The 19,842-nt window shown below is 39.2% G+C and overlaps 1 protein-coding gene across 2 annotated transcripts; it reads right to left on the bottom strand.

Annotated features, from left to right (window-relative positions):
* Positions 1–189: 189 nt before the first annotated feature.
* On the bottom strand, positions 190–19,443 carry sytl5 (synaptotagmin-like 5). 2 transcript variants are annotated; one of them, XM_079463568.1, is made up of 17 exons: positions 19,313–19,429; positions 12,717–12,793; positions 12,445–12,640; positions 11,969–12,178; positions 11,584–11,693; positions 10,848–10,965; positions 10,408–10,510; positions 10,202–10,316; positions 9,976–10,076; positions 8,392–8,469; positions 6,958–7,136; positions 4,618–4,720; positions 4,368–4,529; positions 4,165–4,273; positions 3,762–3,891; positions 3,481–3,689; positions 190–2,484 (listed from the first exon to the last, which is right to left on the bottom strand). In XM_079463568.1, the coding sequence occupies exons 3-17, from the start codon at positions 12,561–12,563 to the stop codon at positions 2,342–2,344; spliced, it is 1,989 nt and encodes a 662-aa protein (XP_079319694.1). In that variant the 5' UTR covers positions 12,564–12,640; positions 12,717–12,793; positions 19,313–19,429; the 3' UTR covers positions 190–2,341. The 2 variants fall into 2 exon arrangements, with proteins under 2 accessions (XP_079319694.1, XP_079319693.1); XM_079463567.1 differs by having other exon boundaries at positions 12,445–12,793; positions 19,313–19,443.
* Positions 19,444–19,842: the final 399 nt, after the last annotated feature.

The raw sequence follows: 19,842 nt of genomic DNA, 5'->3' as shown, positions 1-19,842 counted from the left end.
TGACATGTTTATCTATATTCTTTGGTTTGTAAAATAAATATGCTTAAAATATTGTGAAGTGAAAGAGGTTTTTAACTACCCATTGCAAAATATGTCCTAGGTCATCACATTGTCAGCAGGACTATTGCAGCCACACACACACACACAGAAAAAATTTTAGATATCTGCTTAGAATAATAAAAAAGAACAACAGCTGCTTAATAGTTTATTCTTAATCTTTCTGAAAGTGATAAAGAACAATACAGTAGAGACCGGTACATGTCTGAGACTTCTAACGTCTTCCTGATGTGGAAACTGCACACACACAGTAAACATGCTGTAAATCTAACAGCTTTGAACAATTTTGGACATTGTTTATACTGTACATGTAACAATGGCGGACCAGTCACACTTTGACATTGACAAAGCCTTATACATGCCACAAAATCTGGTATAACACCAGCTATTACTTGGTTATTGGTTGTTATATAAAGTCTATTCTTATTTTGAATGCTAACAAGAGTAATGGGTTGAAACAATACAAAACAAGTACACATTATTCATGGGGAATTCACAGTGACAAGATGAGTCACCACAAAACTCAATATTGGGACTATTGGTGTTTTTTTTCTTTCAACCATTTAAATAAATTATAGGTTTAATAACAACGTTGTTTGTAATTTAAGCCTCTCTGTTTTTGTTTTACATATTTAAAAATAGAACAATAATGTTGTGTCTGATCGAATGTACCTTTGTGTATCTACCAAATCTAATAAGTGCATGCTGAATTGTGATTTGATTATTACATGGTTAAGTTTCAATTTCTTGCACCCTTCTATCTTCTATACAACTTTTCCATCTTCATTTTCTAGAAAATTGCAAATCTACTTAAACATGATGAAATAGTGTCCTCAAAAAAGTCTTCAGTTCTATTTTTCACTAAAGCAAAACATTTAACAGCCAAGAATCATTTTCAGGCAAATTAGCTTGCAACACAGTCAGGACAGATCTGAGGTAACAAACATCAGGATGTTTACATTTGTGCATGTCTGTTTACATGGGCTCCAGGAAATGACTGTTATTAGTGATATCTTATCATGGAAACCAGCTATAAAAATACTAATATCTAGGTCACAATACCATAATATTGCATTTTTGTTTAAGAAGTAGTTTTTTTTCACTTTCATCAGCACTGGACTTGCACAATTCTATTTTTAGCTCATTCTGAGCTTAGATTTTGGTTGAAGATAAATTATTAAGTGTGTGCTACAGTTTTGCCTTCTCACAGACATTTATCTACATTTATCAAAAAAACATGTGAAAACTGAACTAATAATAATCGATTCTGCTATGAGATATTGATACAGTATTAAGAAGTAAACTATCAAAATATGTTTTCCCCCAAATCCCATTTTCATTTATGCATTTGGCAAAGACTTTAAAGGAACAGTTCACCCAAAAATAAAAATTCTGTCTTCATTTACTGACCCTCAAGTTGTTTCAAATCTGTATAAATGTCTTTGTTCTGATGAACAGAGGAAGAATGTTTGTAACCGAACAGTTCTTGGCCACCATTGACTACGGTAGGAAAAGTTGCATTATATACGTCTTTGTTCTATTTAACACAAAAGAAGATATTTGGAAGAATGTTAAAAGCAAACAGTTCTGGGGCACTTTTGACTAACATTGTAATTGTTTCTACAAAGCTGGTCAATGGTGGCCAAGTATTCTTCCAAAAATATTTCTCTGTGTTCATCTAAACAAAGAAATTCATACAGATTTGGAACAACTCGAAGATGAGTAAATGATGACAGAATTTGTATTTTGGGTGAACTGTGCCTTTAATCCACAGCAATATTCAGTGCATTTAAGCTATACATGTCATCCATACCTTTGAAATCAAACAATTCTCTACAATCTTGGTTTTAACCAGTTTGTGTTTTTTTCTATGTGCTTGGGTTGTGTGCAGATGCTATTTGTGCAAATTTGATTTGTGTGAAGTTTGTGTGAATATTATGTGACCTTGGATTGCTGACATTTACTGTGCTCTTCTTAAACAGTCCTCACCTGGGTTGTAGTCCAGGCTTAGACCCCATTCATACCGGTATTAACATACCTTTTCAGCAATCTAATTTCAGATGGATAGCGCTAAATCACCCAAAGGAATGTTTATACCATAAAAATGGCCTTAGAGGTCTATGCACCTATACTTACGTATGCATTTGAAAATGTAGTATGCACATGCACACTAATGGAATAAGAATGTGGCTAATGCCATTACAAACACTTTAAATGGTCTAGTGATGATCGGACATGATGTGTATTGCCAGGAAAACACCCTCTTATTTTTGTCTCTTCCTCTCTAAGTCTTTCTTTTGGCCATGCTTGATCGCAGCATCAGCGTGCACTCCTGCGGGACTTCTGGGTTCTCAATCATGCGTTGCCATAGCCGCTGCTCCTCCCCGTAAGCATCGTTCCAGTCCACTTCCTTCCCGTAACTCAGACCTGCAGGTCACAAATAGTTCAGTTAACTACTTGTGTGTTAGAGATACAGGCCATACCATTGATTTGCCTTGTTTAAAAAAAGTACTATGAATACATAGTCTGGCATAAAGCAAAGCAGTTCAGACAATTTCTGGAAAACAAGCTGCAAAAATAGGTCATCAGTCCATGTGAACTTTTACACATACACATTGAACTGTGCACATTTACTTATCAATGGCTTCTCAGGAACTTGGCAGGGGTATTTTTACTAATTTCACATGCAAGTGGTTAGCCAGTCATAACCGAGGTAGTTATTTATAGATACCGTAAAGGCCCAGTGTGGGTTTTTTTGGCGGATCTATTGACAGAAATGCAATATAATATACATAACTATGTCTTAAGACCTTACATAATGAAGCTTTATTTTTTTAGTACCTTACAATGAGCTATTTCTATATACATTCACCGCTGATCCCCTTGCATGGAAACCCCCATGTTGTTTCTACAGTAAATGTTTCACTACTAGACAAACAATACAGGTGAAGTTAGATTATTAAAAACACATTTTTATCGCTGCTGTCCTTCTGAGACCTTGTATCTCGATATTTTGTGATTTGTATAAATCATTATTATAAACCTTTATGTTTGTCACTGGGTTTTACAAATATCTTTAAAAATATCCAACCAATAAAAAGTATTAAAAAGTGCTTGTCAATTTTGACAACACTGTATTTAATAATTGAAAAAGCACATTGTTTTTTCGATTTCCTGAAAGACAGCACAGGACAGTGACAAAATGCTCCATTAATAAACATTATTATACCATAAATGTAAAATATGTTGCCACATTATCAATCAACACTATAATATTTAAAATTTGTATTGGGACAATACAATTATCCGAATGACTGTCAGACTTGAGTCTTTCCAAATAATGACAGAATGTTAACAAATAACCTAATATAAGAGCAAAAAAATAAGTTAATTCGAAGGACAAAAAGAAACAGAACCAGTCACCTGTTCCTGCCCCGAGTCGCACCCCACCCAGGAAGATGTTGCTGGCGAGCGGTTCTCTGTCCCAAACGGTGAGCTCCAGACAAACGCTGTCCAGATCGCTGTGCTGCAGACCGCAATACGTGAAGGTGTGATTCCAACGTGGATTCACCGTGCGCTTCACCACGGACGTCTTGTGCTTTGTGCTTTTTTTGTCATCGGGCAGCAGGTATCTAACACGCAAACCAGAAGCGTAAGTTTGTCATGCGTTTATCAGCGAGCAAGCGCAGCAATCCCTTACTTACCCTTTGACGAACGGATCAGAAGAACCTCCTTTTACGGCCATCAAGTTCTTGGCCTCCTTAACCAGCAGCTCCACCATTCCACCTTTAGGAAGGGGGATAATTTTCTTTCCTTTCAGAAATCCCTTTTTCACTGAGGCAGAGAGAAATACAGAGAGTGAGATTGAACGTGGACTCTATTAACACAGACAGTGAGCAGAAACAAGAGCTCGGGTGAGCACAAACAACACAGCACAGTGACTTTACACAATAAAAATGCAATGTTAAAGTCCCTAACATAATAACTGCAGTTTTATTGCTTTTTGCAATACAGAGCAGTGAGAGATCATCCACACATACCATAGTATTTCTTTCCAAAAAATGAAAAGAAATTTAGCTTTTGAAATGTGAAACTTCTTAATCATACCTTGCACTTGATCCAGTGGCGGTGAGATATTTCTCTCTGCAGGGATGTACTTCAAAACCACTGTCAGTTCGCCTTTATACTGCATCACTGAGTCTACATAAGACTCATTCTGATACACACAACACAATATCACTGTTTACACACCATAACCACATTAATCAATAATCCGTTATCGTTTGTTTCTGTGCCTGTGTTTAGCTCACCCTGGGCTGCAGAGCGAACCATTCCTCTAAATGACTGTCAAACTCCCAGGAATCAAAGGTCACCTCTGTCTCCCCCAGGAAGCTGTTGTGTCCAAAGCGATCGTGATGCCACACAGACAGCTGCAGCGTGCGCGTTTCCAGCTGAGAGTGACTGACCACGTACTACACCGACATACGGAAGACAGAAGCCTTAAAATCAATATCTTATTTGCAGATCCTCCCTGATACAATGCCGACAGGAAGCTCTTACCCTCAGGTTCTCATTGAACACTGGGTTAGTGGTGTTGCTTTTTATGCTGGTTTTCCTCTTACTTTGACGGGACTTGTCTGGCAAGAGATACGTTTTAACATACCTGCAAAACACACACACAATTCAGTGTTTTTATTATTCAAATAAATATTTTTATTCAATTATATTTTAGGGCTTTCAAACCTGGGGCTTTTTTTTACAATGATGACAAAGAGAGTTTGTAACCATTATGGTTCTTGGATTGTGGACCAGATATTGGTGCTGAATTATATACGATATAATCATATCTGTAGTATTAACACAATATCAATAGACTGTCATTAATATCATGGTTATATTTATTAACAGTATGTTGTGACACCCCTAAGTTTTGACTATAAATATATTTAATGGTAAAGTGTGTGATTACTGGCACCACTGTTGTGAAAATAATGGTCATTTCCATTGTTTTAAACGCTTCCTCTGTCTACCATAACTTATATAACTAAATACGGTTTGTCCTAAACTCATGGAAAAGGTTAAGCCATTATTGCTCTTTTCAACCCAGTCGTCCTGCCCAAACAAACTGCAATTCCAAACAACTCATCTTTAAATCTCTTAAAATTCTTCAACAAATAACAACAATGAAAACAACATTTGTTTAGATGATCTCCATGCATCCATTTTCTTCCACTTATTCGGGGCCGGGTCACGGGGGACAAGCATGCACTGGGAACAAGCCCGACTTACTGCCGGCAATGCCAACCAAGCTCCTGCTTCGGTCGTACAGGGACCTGACAGCCCTTAGCAAAGGACCACAGACCCTATACTCCCGAAGCACCCTCCACAGGATGCTGCGAGGGACACAGTCGAATGCCTTCTCCAAATCCACAAAACACATGTGGATTGGTTGGTGCAAACTCCCATGAACCCTCCAGCACTCTGTAGAGGGTATAGAGCTGGTCCAGCGTTCCACGGCCCGGACGAAAACCACACTGTTCCTCCTGAATCCGAGGTTCTACTATCGGCCGTATTCTCTTCTCCAGTATCCTGGCATAGACTTTCCCGGGAAGGCTGAGAAGTGTGATCCCCTATATTTGGAACACACCCTCCGGTCCCCCTTCTTAAAAAGAGGGACCACCACCCCGGTCTGCCATCCCAGAGGCACTGTCCCCGACCGCCACGCGATGCTGCAGAGGCGTGTCAGCCCGGACAGCCCCACAACATCCAATGACTTGAGGTACTCAGGGCGAATCTCATCCACCCCCAGAGCCTTGCCACCGAGGAGTTTCTTGACTACCTCAGTGACTTAGGCTTGGGTGATGGACGAGTCCACCTCTGAGCCCTCAGCCTCTGCTTCCTCAATGGAAGACGTGACGGTGGGATTGAGGAGATCCTCGAAGTACTCCTTCCACCGTCCGACGACATCCCCAGTTGAGGTCAACAGCTTCCCACCTCCACTGTAAACAGCGTTGGTAGGGCACTGTTTCCCTCTCCTGAGGTGCCGGACGGTTTGCCAGAATCTCTTTGAGGCCAGTCGATAGTCCTTCTCCATGGCCTCACCAAACTCCTCCCAGGCCCGAGTTTTTGCCTCCACAACCACCCGGGCAGCAGTCCGCTTGGCCTACCGGTACCCGTCAGCTGCCTCAGGAGTCCCACAAGCCAACCAGGCCCGATAGGACTCCTTCTTCAGCTTGACGGTTTCCCTTACTTCCGGTGTCCACCACCGGGTTCGGGGATTCCTGCCTCGACAGGCACCGGAGACCTTACGGCCACAGCTCTGAGCGGCCGCTTCGACAATGGAGGTGGAGAACATGGTCCACTCGGACTCAATGTCTCCAGTCTCCCTCGGGATCTGGTTGAAGCTCTGCCGGAGGTGGGAGTTAAAGATCTCTCTGACAGGAGACTCGGCCAGGCGTTCCCAGCAGACCCTTACAGTACGTTTGGGTCTGCCGAGTCTGTCCAGCTTTCTCTCTCGCCATCGGATCCAACTCACCACCAGGCGGTGATCAGTTGACAGCTCCGCCCCTCTCTTAACCCGAGTGTCCAAAACATATGGTCGCAGGTCAGATGAAACGACCACAAAGTCGATCATCGACATGCGGCCTAGGGTGTCCTGGTGCCACGTGCACTGATGGACACCCTTATGCTTGAACATGGTGTTCGTTATAGACAAACTGTGACTAGACTTTAGATGATCTTATTTCTTTAAATACAGAAAAGCATCATATTAAATCCAATAAGTGGTTGTAATCTACTGTCAACCCTAATAATTATACATGAAGTGTTAAAGGATGCTCTGCCAGGGTGAAGTAAAATGTACAGCGGAGCATACAGATGTGTGTGTGTGTGTGGTCTTACGGATCCGTGCGCTGTTTCCTCTCATCCCCGGTTGCTAGGCAGCGGCACTCGCGGACGAGCACGTTGAGTGCCCCTGTTTTAAAGCTGTATGAGATGTTAAGCAGGATCTCCCCGGAAACCCTTACGTTTCCATAGTCTCCCGTTTCACTGTACACACTCATCATACTGTTGATACTGGTCTGGAAGACAAAAAGAGTGTTTAAGAGGCCAATCTTCTACGCTTGTGTTATGTAGAGTGTGGGTATGACCGTCTCTTTCAGTGGTACAGAAGAATCAAAGCCACCGGAGCAAGACAGACACACATCAGCAGACAGACAAACGCACACTCACAGAACACTCACAGTGTCAGCGTCTGAGTCAGGGACATTTAGGAAACCCCACTTTCTCTCGGACGCAGGTGTGGAAGACTGGAATAAAGACGACAGGAAAAAAGAAAGAGAAAAGAGAAGATTGATAGCGAGAAGGCAAGTGAGGAAACATGTTTGAGAAAGCACAGAGCAGAAATAATGAGAAAAGTGGGGATTCTATGAATGAGCAGAGATTGCTCGAAGCAAATCAGCGATTACTTGAAGTGGTGAAAAGTTCAGCTTATAATGGAAATTCTGTCATTATTTGCTCAGCCTTATATCATGTTGAAATCAATGTTTTCAGAAACACAAAATGGATTATGATCTGAATGTGTTCATATATCAATAAGATTTGCAAGATATGTCACAAGGAAAGATTGTCTCACAAAAAACAATGTGAACATCAGAGACTTGTTGCTTCATTGATCTTGCTAGGCCCAGTCCTCTTGCCTGACATCTTCCTTTGTGTTCCGCAGACAGAAGAAAGCAAATAGAGGTTTTGAAGAACAAATGGAGCAAATGACAGAATTGTCATTTTTCTGTAACTACTCTAAGATCTCAGCATCTTTCATTCGCCGTGTTTGTTTCTCCCTCATTTCCCCTTCATTCAGCACTCTTCACATCTGCCGGTGTGCCGTAATGACTCATCAGGCTTTTAGATTCTGTGTGTGTGCTACGAGCTATCTCATCCGTTTCCAAAGAGGCCACTTGTATTCGCATTTGGCTGAATAATCTTTCTTTGTTGTGTCTTAATGCACCACCGGTGTCTGTACGTGTGGGAAGGCAAAAGCGGAATAAGACAGCAATGCATTTATTGCCTTTTTAATGTGTGTGAGTGTGCACAATAAGTGAATGTGTGGGTCTGCCAGGTGAGTCAACAAATTAAGTGTAACTGGAGCTTTAGCCAGGGGGAAAAGATAATATCCATAAAACATACAACTAAACACATTACACACATTACACACATGCAACACACACACAGGCACGCAAATTTGCGCAGAGCTGGATGACACACATTGGAGCGCATGATGGAGCTGTGCTTGTGATCGTGGTGTAAATGTGTTTTTGTCGGTGTAAACTATTATACCATTGATTGTGCGCTGCTGACGCTCCTGTTTGTTTTGTAGTGTGCTGATAACAAAGCATCGATGTCCTCATCCGAGTCCTACAGCACAAAACAAATTCAATGAAAATCACACAGAGGAAAGCCCACACGCAACAATTCAAGCTTCATTAAACCATAATGCATTATAAGCCATTTGTAACCACCCGGATTAAACAAATAAAAAATTATTTACAAAAATAAATTAGTAGTAAGTGGAGTTAAAGTGCTCAATTTTCACACATTAATTGTGTACTTAATATAAAACAGTCTAAAGTACATTTATTCATGGTGTATCAAAATAAAATATTAGTGCGTGAAAACAGAGCTCTCAAAAGTGTATTTTAGTGCATTTGTTTAGCATGAGCGTTTAAGAAGTGATTTAGTTACCAAACAATCCATATCTGATTACTTTTGACCCTTACCAATAATTCTACAAGACTGCGTTAACTAAACATTATGTACTGTATATAGACCGTGTACTTCCAGCCGTAGCTGTATCCCTTCTAGCAACAACCCGTTTCGTCGGACGCACGCGCGTTAACTTCCGGTTTGTGTTTGGCATGCGTCTAATAATATAACTTTTCATTATTTATTTTATTTATGTTAATATTCATTTGTATCATTATTTTACTGTTAAATAACTGTATTAAATAAACAATTTGTTGAATTTTGCTGTATGTTCATTTGACTTAAACTATTTGTTGAATGGGTCCTGTATTCGGTCACATTTAAGCAACCATATGGAACATTGACGTTTAGCAGTTGAGCTTGGTCTAAGTTCAAAATATCGGAGAGACACGTTTAGCCAAGTAACAGTTCTTCTCAGTCTCTTTCGCTTGTTATCAAAAATAATCTACAGGCACTCTATTGTTTGTGAGTGTGTACCGGAAGTTAACTTGGGTTCACAAAAGTGCAAATGCGCAGCAACGTTTGTTTATGTTGTTAAGATCCAACCGTCTACAGACCACTTTGGATAACGTAAAAAGGTTCCTGTTTAATTTTTTGGTACCACTTTACCATAAGGTGCTAACAACTAACAATACTTCTAAAGAATGTATTATTACTAATTTGTGTTAATTTCAGTGTTTACTGATACATTATTACAATCACACAGTCACTGTTAACATTAGTTAATGCACCATTAACTAACATGAATAACTGTATTGAAATGAACTAACATCAACAAGGAATACATTTAATGAAACATTGTATTGTTCCTTGTAAACTAATGTTCGCTAATGCATTTACTAATGTTAACTGATAGCACCTTATTGTAAAGTGTTACCCATTTTTTTAACACTACAAAAACAGAATACAACCAACAGAACATTTAAAACATGTTAACATGTTACAAAGTGGTCAGTGCTCCATGTTTAAATGCTTTAATTTGATGTGTCAATATAAATTCAACACAACTGATAAAAGTGGGGATGCACCAAGTGTCACTATATATCCAGAAAAGATCAATGTTAGAGTTTATTTTCACATTAGCCCTGACTGGTCGATATCATATCTTACAAACAGGAATACGCTGCATGCAGAAATGGTTTAAGAGATAACATCTACCCCATCGTTCAGCCCTGGTACTGAACGGCAACGATTAACCAGCGGGTCTTCACTGAACCCTTCCCCGGAAATACTGAGGTCAACTTCTGAGCGACTGCGATCTGTGATCACAGAGAGAGAGAGAGAAACAATAACCAGCGTTTTACGTTGTAACTATTTTATATCTGTGACCTGTAATCATATTAAGAGCATCAGTACATATGTCAAAATATTGCTATGGTGATACCTGATGAGAGGGAGGCTCTGGACACGGCAATGGAAGGTGTGCTGCGCCCACCTGCCATCTTTTCAGAAACGCTGTCGCTATTTTGTATACTAGTCACGCTCTCTGCCCCGTCCGGCTGAACAAAACACACAGTAGGTATTAAATACTACTTGTCATGCACATGTGTATGTCCGTATACACAGGAATGCAAATGTGCCATGCGTTACCCTGTTTCTTCCCTCAATGTGGTTAGTTGTTCTGGGCGTTTGCGCTCGCATGTTATTGGGTATTGTTGGCAAACCTGAGGATTCCACTGCAACCGCTCTCTTCCTAATGGACACACATGGGCGTAATGAGGAAGCCTTGACTAGCTTACAGCTTACTGCACATTACAAACCTCCTACTGTTTTGTAATGGAACATGATGCAATGACAATATCATTAACAAAAGCAATTTAATCGTGATATTCCTTCTTAATTTTTGCAGTCTGATCATGAGTCCAGAAAGGATGTTAAGAATCACAGTTGATATTAATTAGATTTATCAAAAATGTAATACTGAATTCAGTATATACTGCAGAAACAGTTGTGTGTTATATGCCGTTTCAAACCAAGACACCGTTTAACACATACAGTATGTTTAATGGACTGTAAATGATGTCTCTCACCTATTTCGGATTTTTCCTGCGCTTTTGTGTGACTGGGGCGTGGCCGATCTCTCAGATTTGGGCGTGGCCGATCTCCCCAACTCCGATGGAGTGGGATGCCTGTCGGTAGGGGCTTCATCTTCAAATAAATTAGACATTTGTAATTCATTCAAATCAATTCAATTCTAGTATTTAGTAAAATCTGAATATTGATCACTGCAATCCTTACTAATGTACCCTTATGCAGCAAACAGTGATCCATATATTTATTTTGCATTCTAAATGTAGCCGATTTAGTTGTTTTACTCCTTACAAAGAAGAACTATTAAATACTTAAAGGAGAAGCTCAACCAAAAATGAAAAAGTTATTCCAAATCTGTATACATTTCTTTATTCTGGTGAACCCAGAGAAAGATATTTGGAAGAATGCTTGTAACCAAACAGTTCTTGGCCCCATCGACAACCATATTACGAAAAATTTATTTATTTGGTTGAACACAAATGTAGGAAAGCAAACAGTTCTGAGGGAATTTTGACACCATTGTCCTTTTTCCAACTAGTCATGGCGGCCAAGCTCTTTGGTTACAAGCATTCTTCCAAATGTCTTTGCGTTCATGAGAATATTTGGACAACTCAAAGGTCAGTAAATGAAGATAGAATTTTTATATTAGGGTGAACTGTCCCTTTAAAACTTTATTAACTTTTATTATTTTACGAATTAACGATTATATTAAGCTTCCTTTTGAAATTCTCTCACCTACTGGAGGACTGCAAAGGATAGACTGTTTGACTACATCACTGCTAGCATGTTGAAACCTTTTGGCTCTTTCTTCCAGAAACCATTCGCCAGTAACCACCTTCAGCTCCCTAAAGAATCCAGTCACACATAGACAACAAGGTTTAAGCACCATTTACAGAAGTGCCACACAGCTTAATTGGTTCTTCAAATAAAGACTTCATGAGTGTGTTATGTTGACATATAACCTATACAGAAAGTCAGGGCAGAAACAAAAAACCTAGCTGCCTTTAGTTAAAAAAGCTACATGCTATTGGCGGTCCATGGTAGGTGGTATGACACAAAATTTGGAGTATCTTTTTTCCATCACATGCCAGAGTGTGTTTGGATGTTGTCTATGACTCACGCAGTCTTTGCACACACAGTGCATTTGCAGTGTTTGCTGTCCGGAGGCGTAGCAGTGCAGAAGTTGCAGACACGTCGATGACAGTTGGTGCACACATTACCCCTCTGCAGGATGAGACCCAGAGCCCGCAGACACACGGCACACTCACGCTGATCTGCAGAACTGCGCCGCCCGACTCGCTTTAGATCCAAAAGTTCATTTTTCAACTTCCTGTTGAGACACAAAGACTAGCATAAATAAAACAGTAACTGCTTTGAAAATTTTAACAACGCGCTACTTACAACAGTAACAATGAATTTGTATTTCTGAATCTGATTAGATGCCAAACCCTCAGGATGAGAATATTTATGTTCGCTTTAGCACTAATGATTCCTAATGTATTTACCTTGCCGGTGTGTTTGTCTTGAACGGCATTGTCACATATTAATAAGAATCCACGTAAGCAGCAGATAATGAAAAAGAAAGAGACCTGATACCTGATGCGTTTCTCCTCACGCTTACGGAGCTTCTCGTCTTTCTGGAGGACACTCAGGATCATCTGTCTTTCGTTCTCCAGGAGAAAGGACAGATTTAAGGAGTCTGTTGTCTTCGCCATGACCACAGGTCAACAGTCAGCCAATCAAATTGGCCTCCGACCAATCAGAAGAATCCTTCATGAACGGAGCTTGATATCTTCGGTCAGAATGAAGGATTGCTGTAGTTCACCTACATATTCCCAAAAAGGTCATCTGCTTGATCTTTCACATACCATACATCTCTCAGTGATCATGGGATTGTGGCAGGTCTTGGTCAGTTCATCGTTGACGTGTTTAACTTGTTGAAGGACTGCAAGCATAAAATCCAGACAGAAATCCAGAACAATTAAAAATCGATTAAGTTTCATTGAATGAATCACAACTCCGTGTGACCAACTAACAGAGTCATACTAATAAAGATTTCTTTTTCATTAATGTTTGAAGAATTGATTGAACAATAAAACCTTAAGCATAATGTTTTTCTTTCCTAGAAGATATTCTGAAGAATGTTGTTAACCAGCCCCCATTCACTTGCACTGGTTTTATGTCTATACAATAGAAGTGAATGGGTGCCGGCGCCAGTGTTGAAGTCTCGAGACTCGGACTAGGTCTTGAACTCGGTCCCGAGACCCTATTTTACTGGTCTTGGTCTTGTGTGCATTTTGACTCTGTCTCGACTTGTACTTGAACATGTTTGGAATTGGACGTATGCCGGAGTCCACTCAAGTCCCATCAAAAATATGAAATGCATTGAAAAGACATCCCTTTATGGTACAAAAATGAAAGTTGTTTCTACGGATTTTCAAGGCATCTCCAGATTGTCTAATATTGATGTCCAATCTGTGCAAAGTAAAAACTGGTTGAATTTTTTAGTTTATCAGACTAGTTTCTATTTACATATGGAAATAAATTAAGTGAGACTCTTGGAAATAAACTGAGTTTGATGATTTGAATGCAGTAAGACAGCAAGCGACCATTGAATCAAGGTTAAAAATTTATGATTTGTCAATGTTCATTGCATTGAATCAGTATTTTATACCTGCAAAAATGTTTTTAGCTTTAGTTGAGCTCTTCTAGTTTAATGTAAAATTTGGTTTCCTTCAACCATAACTGTGTGTTAAAATAAATAGTTGTGGCAAAGAGATGATAACTTCTGAATGGTAATGTATACATTTTGAAATTGTTTAGATCACTCTAAATATTTGGGTTTGTTTTGTAAATGTGTCAGCACTGCGGATCTGTAGTTTGATATATTGTGATTTCGTAATATACATATTCACAATTTGTTAAACCACTTAAGACATCATGAATCTGCATATGAAACTCAACAATGGTGTTAAACTCCAGATTTAAGCCAGTTTTTACGTTGTACAAAGGTCCCCGAACGTCAATATCAGACATTTAGAAAACATAATAAAGTGTCAATAAAGGGACGTCTTTTCAACATCGAAAGATGCAGAAAATACGTCTTTTGGACATATCTTTGGTCAGGAGGAAGTCATAATTGTAATTAAATAACCTTCACAAGACTTATGTGGCATTTTTTACCCTCAACTAATAATATTTTTAAACTAATATCAGTCTAAGTAAATAAAACACAGTGTACATGCCATGTGTTTGGGGCCAGTTTTATTGTTTCCATCAAACATTTAACGTATTCTTGGAAGATTTCTATAGGTCTTGTCTTCGACCTCTTGTCCTAGGACTCTGACTCGACCCTCTCTGGACTCAGACTCGAATGAGCTGGTCTCGACTACAACACTGGCCGGCGCAGTTCGGTTACCAGCTTTTATCAAAATATCTTCTTTTGTGTTCTCCGAAATAAAGTCATAAAGGTTTAAGAAGATGAAGATTAGCAAATAATGACAGAATGTTCATTTTTGGGTCACCTATAACTTTAGGCAGAACGTTTTACATTTACATTAAACTTCATGTTATGCAAAGCCACAGTTATGCAGTGGTATTTTGAAGGATAAAACAGTACCAACTAAAATGGACCCGAGTCCTGACAGCAAACCTGAGAATGACTACTTTAAGTGTAAATGTATGAGGATTGTATGACCTTTAGAAATGATTATCCCAGTTTTGTACTTAGTGCTCCCTGAAACCCCTAATATCACATGGTTGCATAACCACAAAACAATACCTTAACAGGAGATAACATAGAGTTTAAATTCAACAGTTTAAGTTTAGTTAAAATCCAAAAGTCTTAAAAGGATAGTTCACCCAAAAATAAAAATTCTGTCATCATTTATTTTAAAAAATCTGTATCATGTCTTTGATTCTTCTGTGGGTCACAAAAGGGGATATTTTGAGAAATGAATTAGTGGTTTTGTGTCCATAAAATGGAAGACTATGCGGCCAATGTTGTTTGGTTACCAACATTCTTCAAAATATTTTCTTTTGTGTTCCGCATGACTACAGGTTTGGAATGACACGAGGGTAAGTGATGGATGAAGTAATTTTCTTTTTTGGTTGAACTATCCCTTTAACTGGTGAAAACACGTGAATATTATGGATTATCAGTTATTAGCTTGGTGAATAGACCGACATTCCAGGTGTTAATATGACAGCTGAGCCAAACAGCCACTAATAAGTCCCCATTTAGCTTTATTTAAAGTGACAATAGACTAACTGTAGTGGCAGACTGCCAGCGGCAATCTGGGGTGAATTGCCTTGCTCAAGAGCACACGAGTAATAGATTTAGACAGTAATCAGTGTACATCATGCATACGTGGGACTGAACCATCAACCTCTGCGTTAATAGCAAATAGGCAAAAACGAAGGGATTGAAACCATTAAAATAAAGTTAATTTAAGGAACATTTAATGAAATCCTAGATAAGCGTTCTAATAATAAACATTTACCGGAATGGGTGTTGCATTGCATATTGAACCAAAATTAAGTCATAACGTTGTTAGGGGGTAATGTGTTTTCGAAACCTTAAAGAAAGATAATCCTAATGCCTTGGCAACAGGGATCAATTTAAATGAAACTGAATGAAATGAGCAAGGGTCCAAATTATTTTACTTCCTTAACATGTTTATTTATATGCCACAAAAAAGTAATGTTTTTATGATCTGGTTAATATGCAGTATGCTTTGCATGTACATGCATTTAACCATTTGTATATGATGCTGTGTATATCTCAGCTTTGATAGAGAAAAGTTCAAAACTGATAGTGTAAAATGTGTGTGTGTGTGTGTGTGTGTGTGTGTGTGTGTGTGTGTGTGTGTGTGTGTGTGTGTGGCACACTACCTCTACCACACTAAATCTGGTACACAGTCTGATAGGCCAGGACACATAATCAGAACCTTCGAAAGCTGTTTTTCGCACCACCAGTTACACTTAGAAAAGTGTTTGCATTTGGTGACACAATGCACACACATACACTCAAACAGGTGAACAATTATTTTCTTTCAAAATAAAAATATCTATATGCGTTTCTGTCTACATGGATATGAACATCTGTCTTTGTTGGGCATATGTATGTGGATGTCAGTGTATTTAACATAATGTCTTATCTTTGTGTCCATTTGAGGTTGCTTTCACATTAGTGTCTGACTCACCAGGAGGATGTGAATTTTAATTCAAATTTTCCACGCAAGCACTGTTTACAGGGACACGCAAACGCAAACATCATTGGAGTATCTTCCGTGTCTCTGGTGAGGGAAAGACAGCATGACCAGTAATATCTGCCACTAATTAACAACAACCTTTTCTCTTTACTGTCACTGCCTTCAGGCGGTTGCTAGTGTGTGTGTCTGAAATCTGGTAGAGAAGGTATGAAAACGGTATGTTATACTCCTGAAGCAGAAAAAAAACAGTGGAAACAAATGATCTACTGCTGATATGCTTTAAAAATTAAAAAAAAAAAACTTCCAAGGTTACAGAAGGTGTGGCATCTTCTTAGATCCCACCCTAAGTATACACATTGCAGTGTGCACACTGCCCTGTGTCAACACACAGTTCTCTTATGAAGTCATCTTCAGTCCACATTCCTAAACTACGTAAAAGACACAACAGCAACAAACACTGGGCAACCCTGAAGTTATGGATGCCAAAACTTGAATTGTAAATTCTCAGAGAATGTACTGAACAATCGGTTTTTATTTTACTAAAACCCTGATGAGTCCTGACATCAGACAATTCCAGTCTATGTGTGAATTTTCTGCTTTAAAAGAGGGGGAAATTAATGTGTTATGGATATTTTTATGTGCCCATTTCTGAAGACTATTGACTGTTATGGTCACAATTCACGTATCTGTAAACTATGACTTCTATGACTTCAGAAGTGTATAAAGAACTTACATAATGAAGCATTGTGTTTTTATTACCTTAGAATGAGCTATTTCTATCTACATGTACCGTGTGTCCCCTTATTCGCCATGTTGTTTCTACAGGGGTCAGCTGTGGCCTAATGGTTAGAGCGTTGGGTTCGTGATCAGGATAATAGCGTCTGCCAAATGAATAAATGTAAATGTACAGTATCTCTAAACAGTCAAACTGCTCTACAGAGCACGTTTGGCAAAGAAGCGAAAACGTGACGATATTTTTGTCCTGTGTCAGCCACCGTAGTGCTTCGAAAAGGAAGGGGTGAGCGGTGGAGTGAGCCATTGGTTGCCATTCCCTAGACGCTAGAACTGGATCTTTAAAAACTTTAAGAGAGACTCCACTTGGGTATTTAAGCCAAACATTGACATCTGACATACAAGTATGGTGAAAACCATGTGCGAAAAACTTGAGTTTTTAATCTTAAGGTTGACATTTGCATGGAATTGCCCACTATCAATCCATTGGTACCCCAGGCTCCAATGACCCGAACATGTAGACTTCAAACAGGACTAGAAGGACTCATGGGAAATGTAGTGCAGTGGAAAAACTCAAGAGTCGAATCAACAAGCTGCCAAGTCTGGACGACTCACAGTGCTCACAGAAATGACGAAGACGCATTCATCAACATCACCTGACGTAATGGACTGTTTTATGCCTTTCAGAAAGGCTGCATTAACATGACAAAAAACACAGTGCTATAAAGTGTAGATTAGCCACAACTAAGTCTTGAATAACAGGTTCATATATTTTTTAAAGGCTATTTGTATAGAGCGACCAGGGTTGCAAATATCCTTTATGCATAGTACCTAGTTCCATTCCTCTTAATGTGATGTAGATTTTGTTTCCAGCTGTGCCCTTTTGAATCTTTAATGTAAACTCACATACACACACAAATCAATTGAAAATGTCAGTTATGGGACAGTAACACACGTGTTTAGAAAGACAGCAGTAGGCTGCGGATCTGTACAGTCAATCATCAGGGACAAGCCCTTTATATTGAGTTATACAAGAGTCAGATCCGGTCTTTCTGTGATGCCTAATAAACATCTCAGTTCGCTTTATTCATTAATAAAAGCGTGGTTTCCCTTACCTAATATAAAGATATGAACTTTACTCATCAAATTCCCCTGAGAACCAATTATCTGAATGCTATTCATGGATGAATATGCATCCATGTATGGCTCTGTAATCTACTGTATTTCAATGTTTCAACATTTATTTCTCCTTTGGACTAAGAGAAACATCCAAAACAAAACCAATTCAACATACGGTAGCTGAGCACGTTCATTAAGTGTCCTGAATAATGAAAGAGCAACAAAATTCTCCTCGGGGCGATCAAAATGATTTGCTCCAACTTCCTGCTCTCTTGATATCATCGCTTGGGTATAAATAGCAAGTGCTTAGAAACCATACACTTGCATTTTGGTGCTCAAAGCACAGAAAAAAGGATTCAAGACATCAGTTCAACAGTTAACTAGCAGCATGCAATAAATAAGTAGCTTTTTGGGTTTCACTGTTTAAGTCACCTCTGTGATAAGCAAACAATAAGAGCTTGAATCTGGGTGTATACTGTAACTTGCCTTCTTCCACCCGTGTGAGTAGGCAAATAGGTCAGTTCTTCGCACAGTACGGACTAGGATACTCAATGTCATCAACACATTACACAGCAAAAATAAAACATGTCAGGAGCACATCGCCTTTAAAGAGCAGGGGGTAAACGAAATGAGAGATAACACTTCAAAGGTTACATACTATGCGAGTTTGTCACACATTACGTCACAATAGCTCTAGACAGCTTTCTGCTGGATGCCACACTGATCATTCCCATGACTGGCAGGGACTGAAATGAAATGAATGAGAACGTCACAAACTATCTGACCGCAAATATTACCACGGAACAGAATTATTGAAACGTATTTAATATCATTAAGTGAAAATGTTTTACAGCTTTCTTTTCACCGAGTGTATGTACATCTTTAAATAAAATAGAAAATAAAAATAAATATTCACTGGAGCATCAAAAGTGGGACAACTAGCCCCGGTTTCCCTATACGCTGTATAAACACTGATATCTGTTGAACACACGTTCTCTCACGCTAAAGCAAATAATCAGTGTAAAACTTTAACTTACTTTAATTAAAATGTCTATACAATAGAATTGAATTCAGGCTAGTTGGGAAAATAAAAAACCTCTACTGCATTGCACCTGTTCATACACCTGCTGAGACGAGACGACAACGTTGTGTCACAAAACAGCAGGCAGGTTGTTAAAGGAATACTGACTTTGTCAGGGATTAGTCTCTATTAAGATCATGTATAAAGAAAATGCGGACTTTAAACATTTACACAAACACATCATGTTAAATAAAATGGGGACATTGAAGTTCGTGCTTAACCCATTGAAACACGTCACCTTCAACCTGTGTATGCCACAACAAACAGAGAGAGAGAGCATTGACGAGCACGCAACACCATATAAAAACTGACATCCTACCTGCCGCAGAGCTCGTTCATGTGTATCCCGTATGTTGCAGTATGGTCAGGAGCAGCGCTATAGTGTGTGTGTGCTCATGACTGTGCTGCGATGATATGAACACAACGCGAGCGAGGCAAACCCCCCCACGCACTCGCCCCTGGAGATGAGCATGGCGTGGGCGGAGTCTGTGCTCTCACGGATTCCCCGTGACCGTGTACACTACACACACACACATAGACACACACGCACGCGTATTTGTTACATAGATAGAGAGACAGATTTTCTCTCATTTTGTAACTTGAATGTTTTATTTTATTATAATATATATTATAATTTATTATGGTCCAATGGACTATTGGACTTAGTCAATTAAGCTCATTTTCAATGTCTCCCTTACGTTACAAAGGTGCCATCTGCTGTGCTGTTTAGGTAGCGCTGAGCTGCACACTGACATTTATGTATTTATTTAGCTCCCTGAGATTTTTTAATCTAATTGGCTTTACACGTTTGGCAATTTTAACCTGTTTTTATAAGTTATTCGCCATTTC

This window comes from Barbatula barbatula, assembly GCF_947034865.1.
Source record: "Barbatula barbatula genome assembly, chromosome: 9".
Classification (NCBI taxonomy): domain Eukaryota; kingdom Metazoa; phylum Chordata; class Actinopteri; order Cypriniformes; family Nemacheilidae; genus Barbatula; species Barbatula barbatula.
The sequence above is the reverse complement of the archived record's forward strand: the minus strand, read 5'-3'. Positions and strand labels throughout refer to the sequence as shown.

Excerpts from the sequence above, each read along its gene's own strand:
- sytl5 (XM_079463567.1), bottom strand. The coding sequence starts at position 12,563 with ATGGCGAAGACAACAGACTCCTTAAATCTGTCCTTTCTCCTGGAGAAC. Across the intron at positions 7,137-8,391 it reads TCAGCAGCGCACAATCAATG|ACCAGTATCAACAGTATGAT; the intron begins GTATAATAGTTT and ends TTTGTCTTCCAG. Across the intron at positions 4,274-4,367 it reads GGTTCGCTCTGCAGCCCAGG|AATGAGTCTTATGTAGACTC; the intron begins GTGAGCTAAACA and ends TGTGTGTATCAG.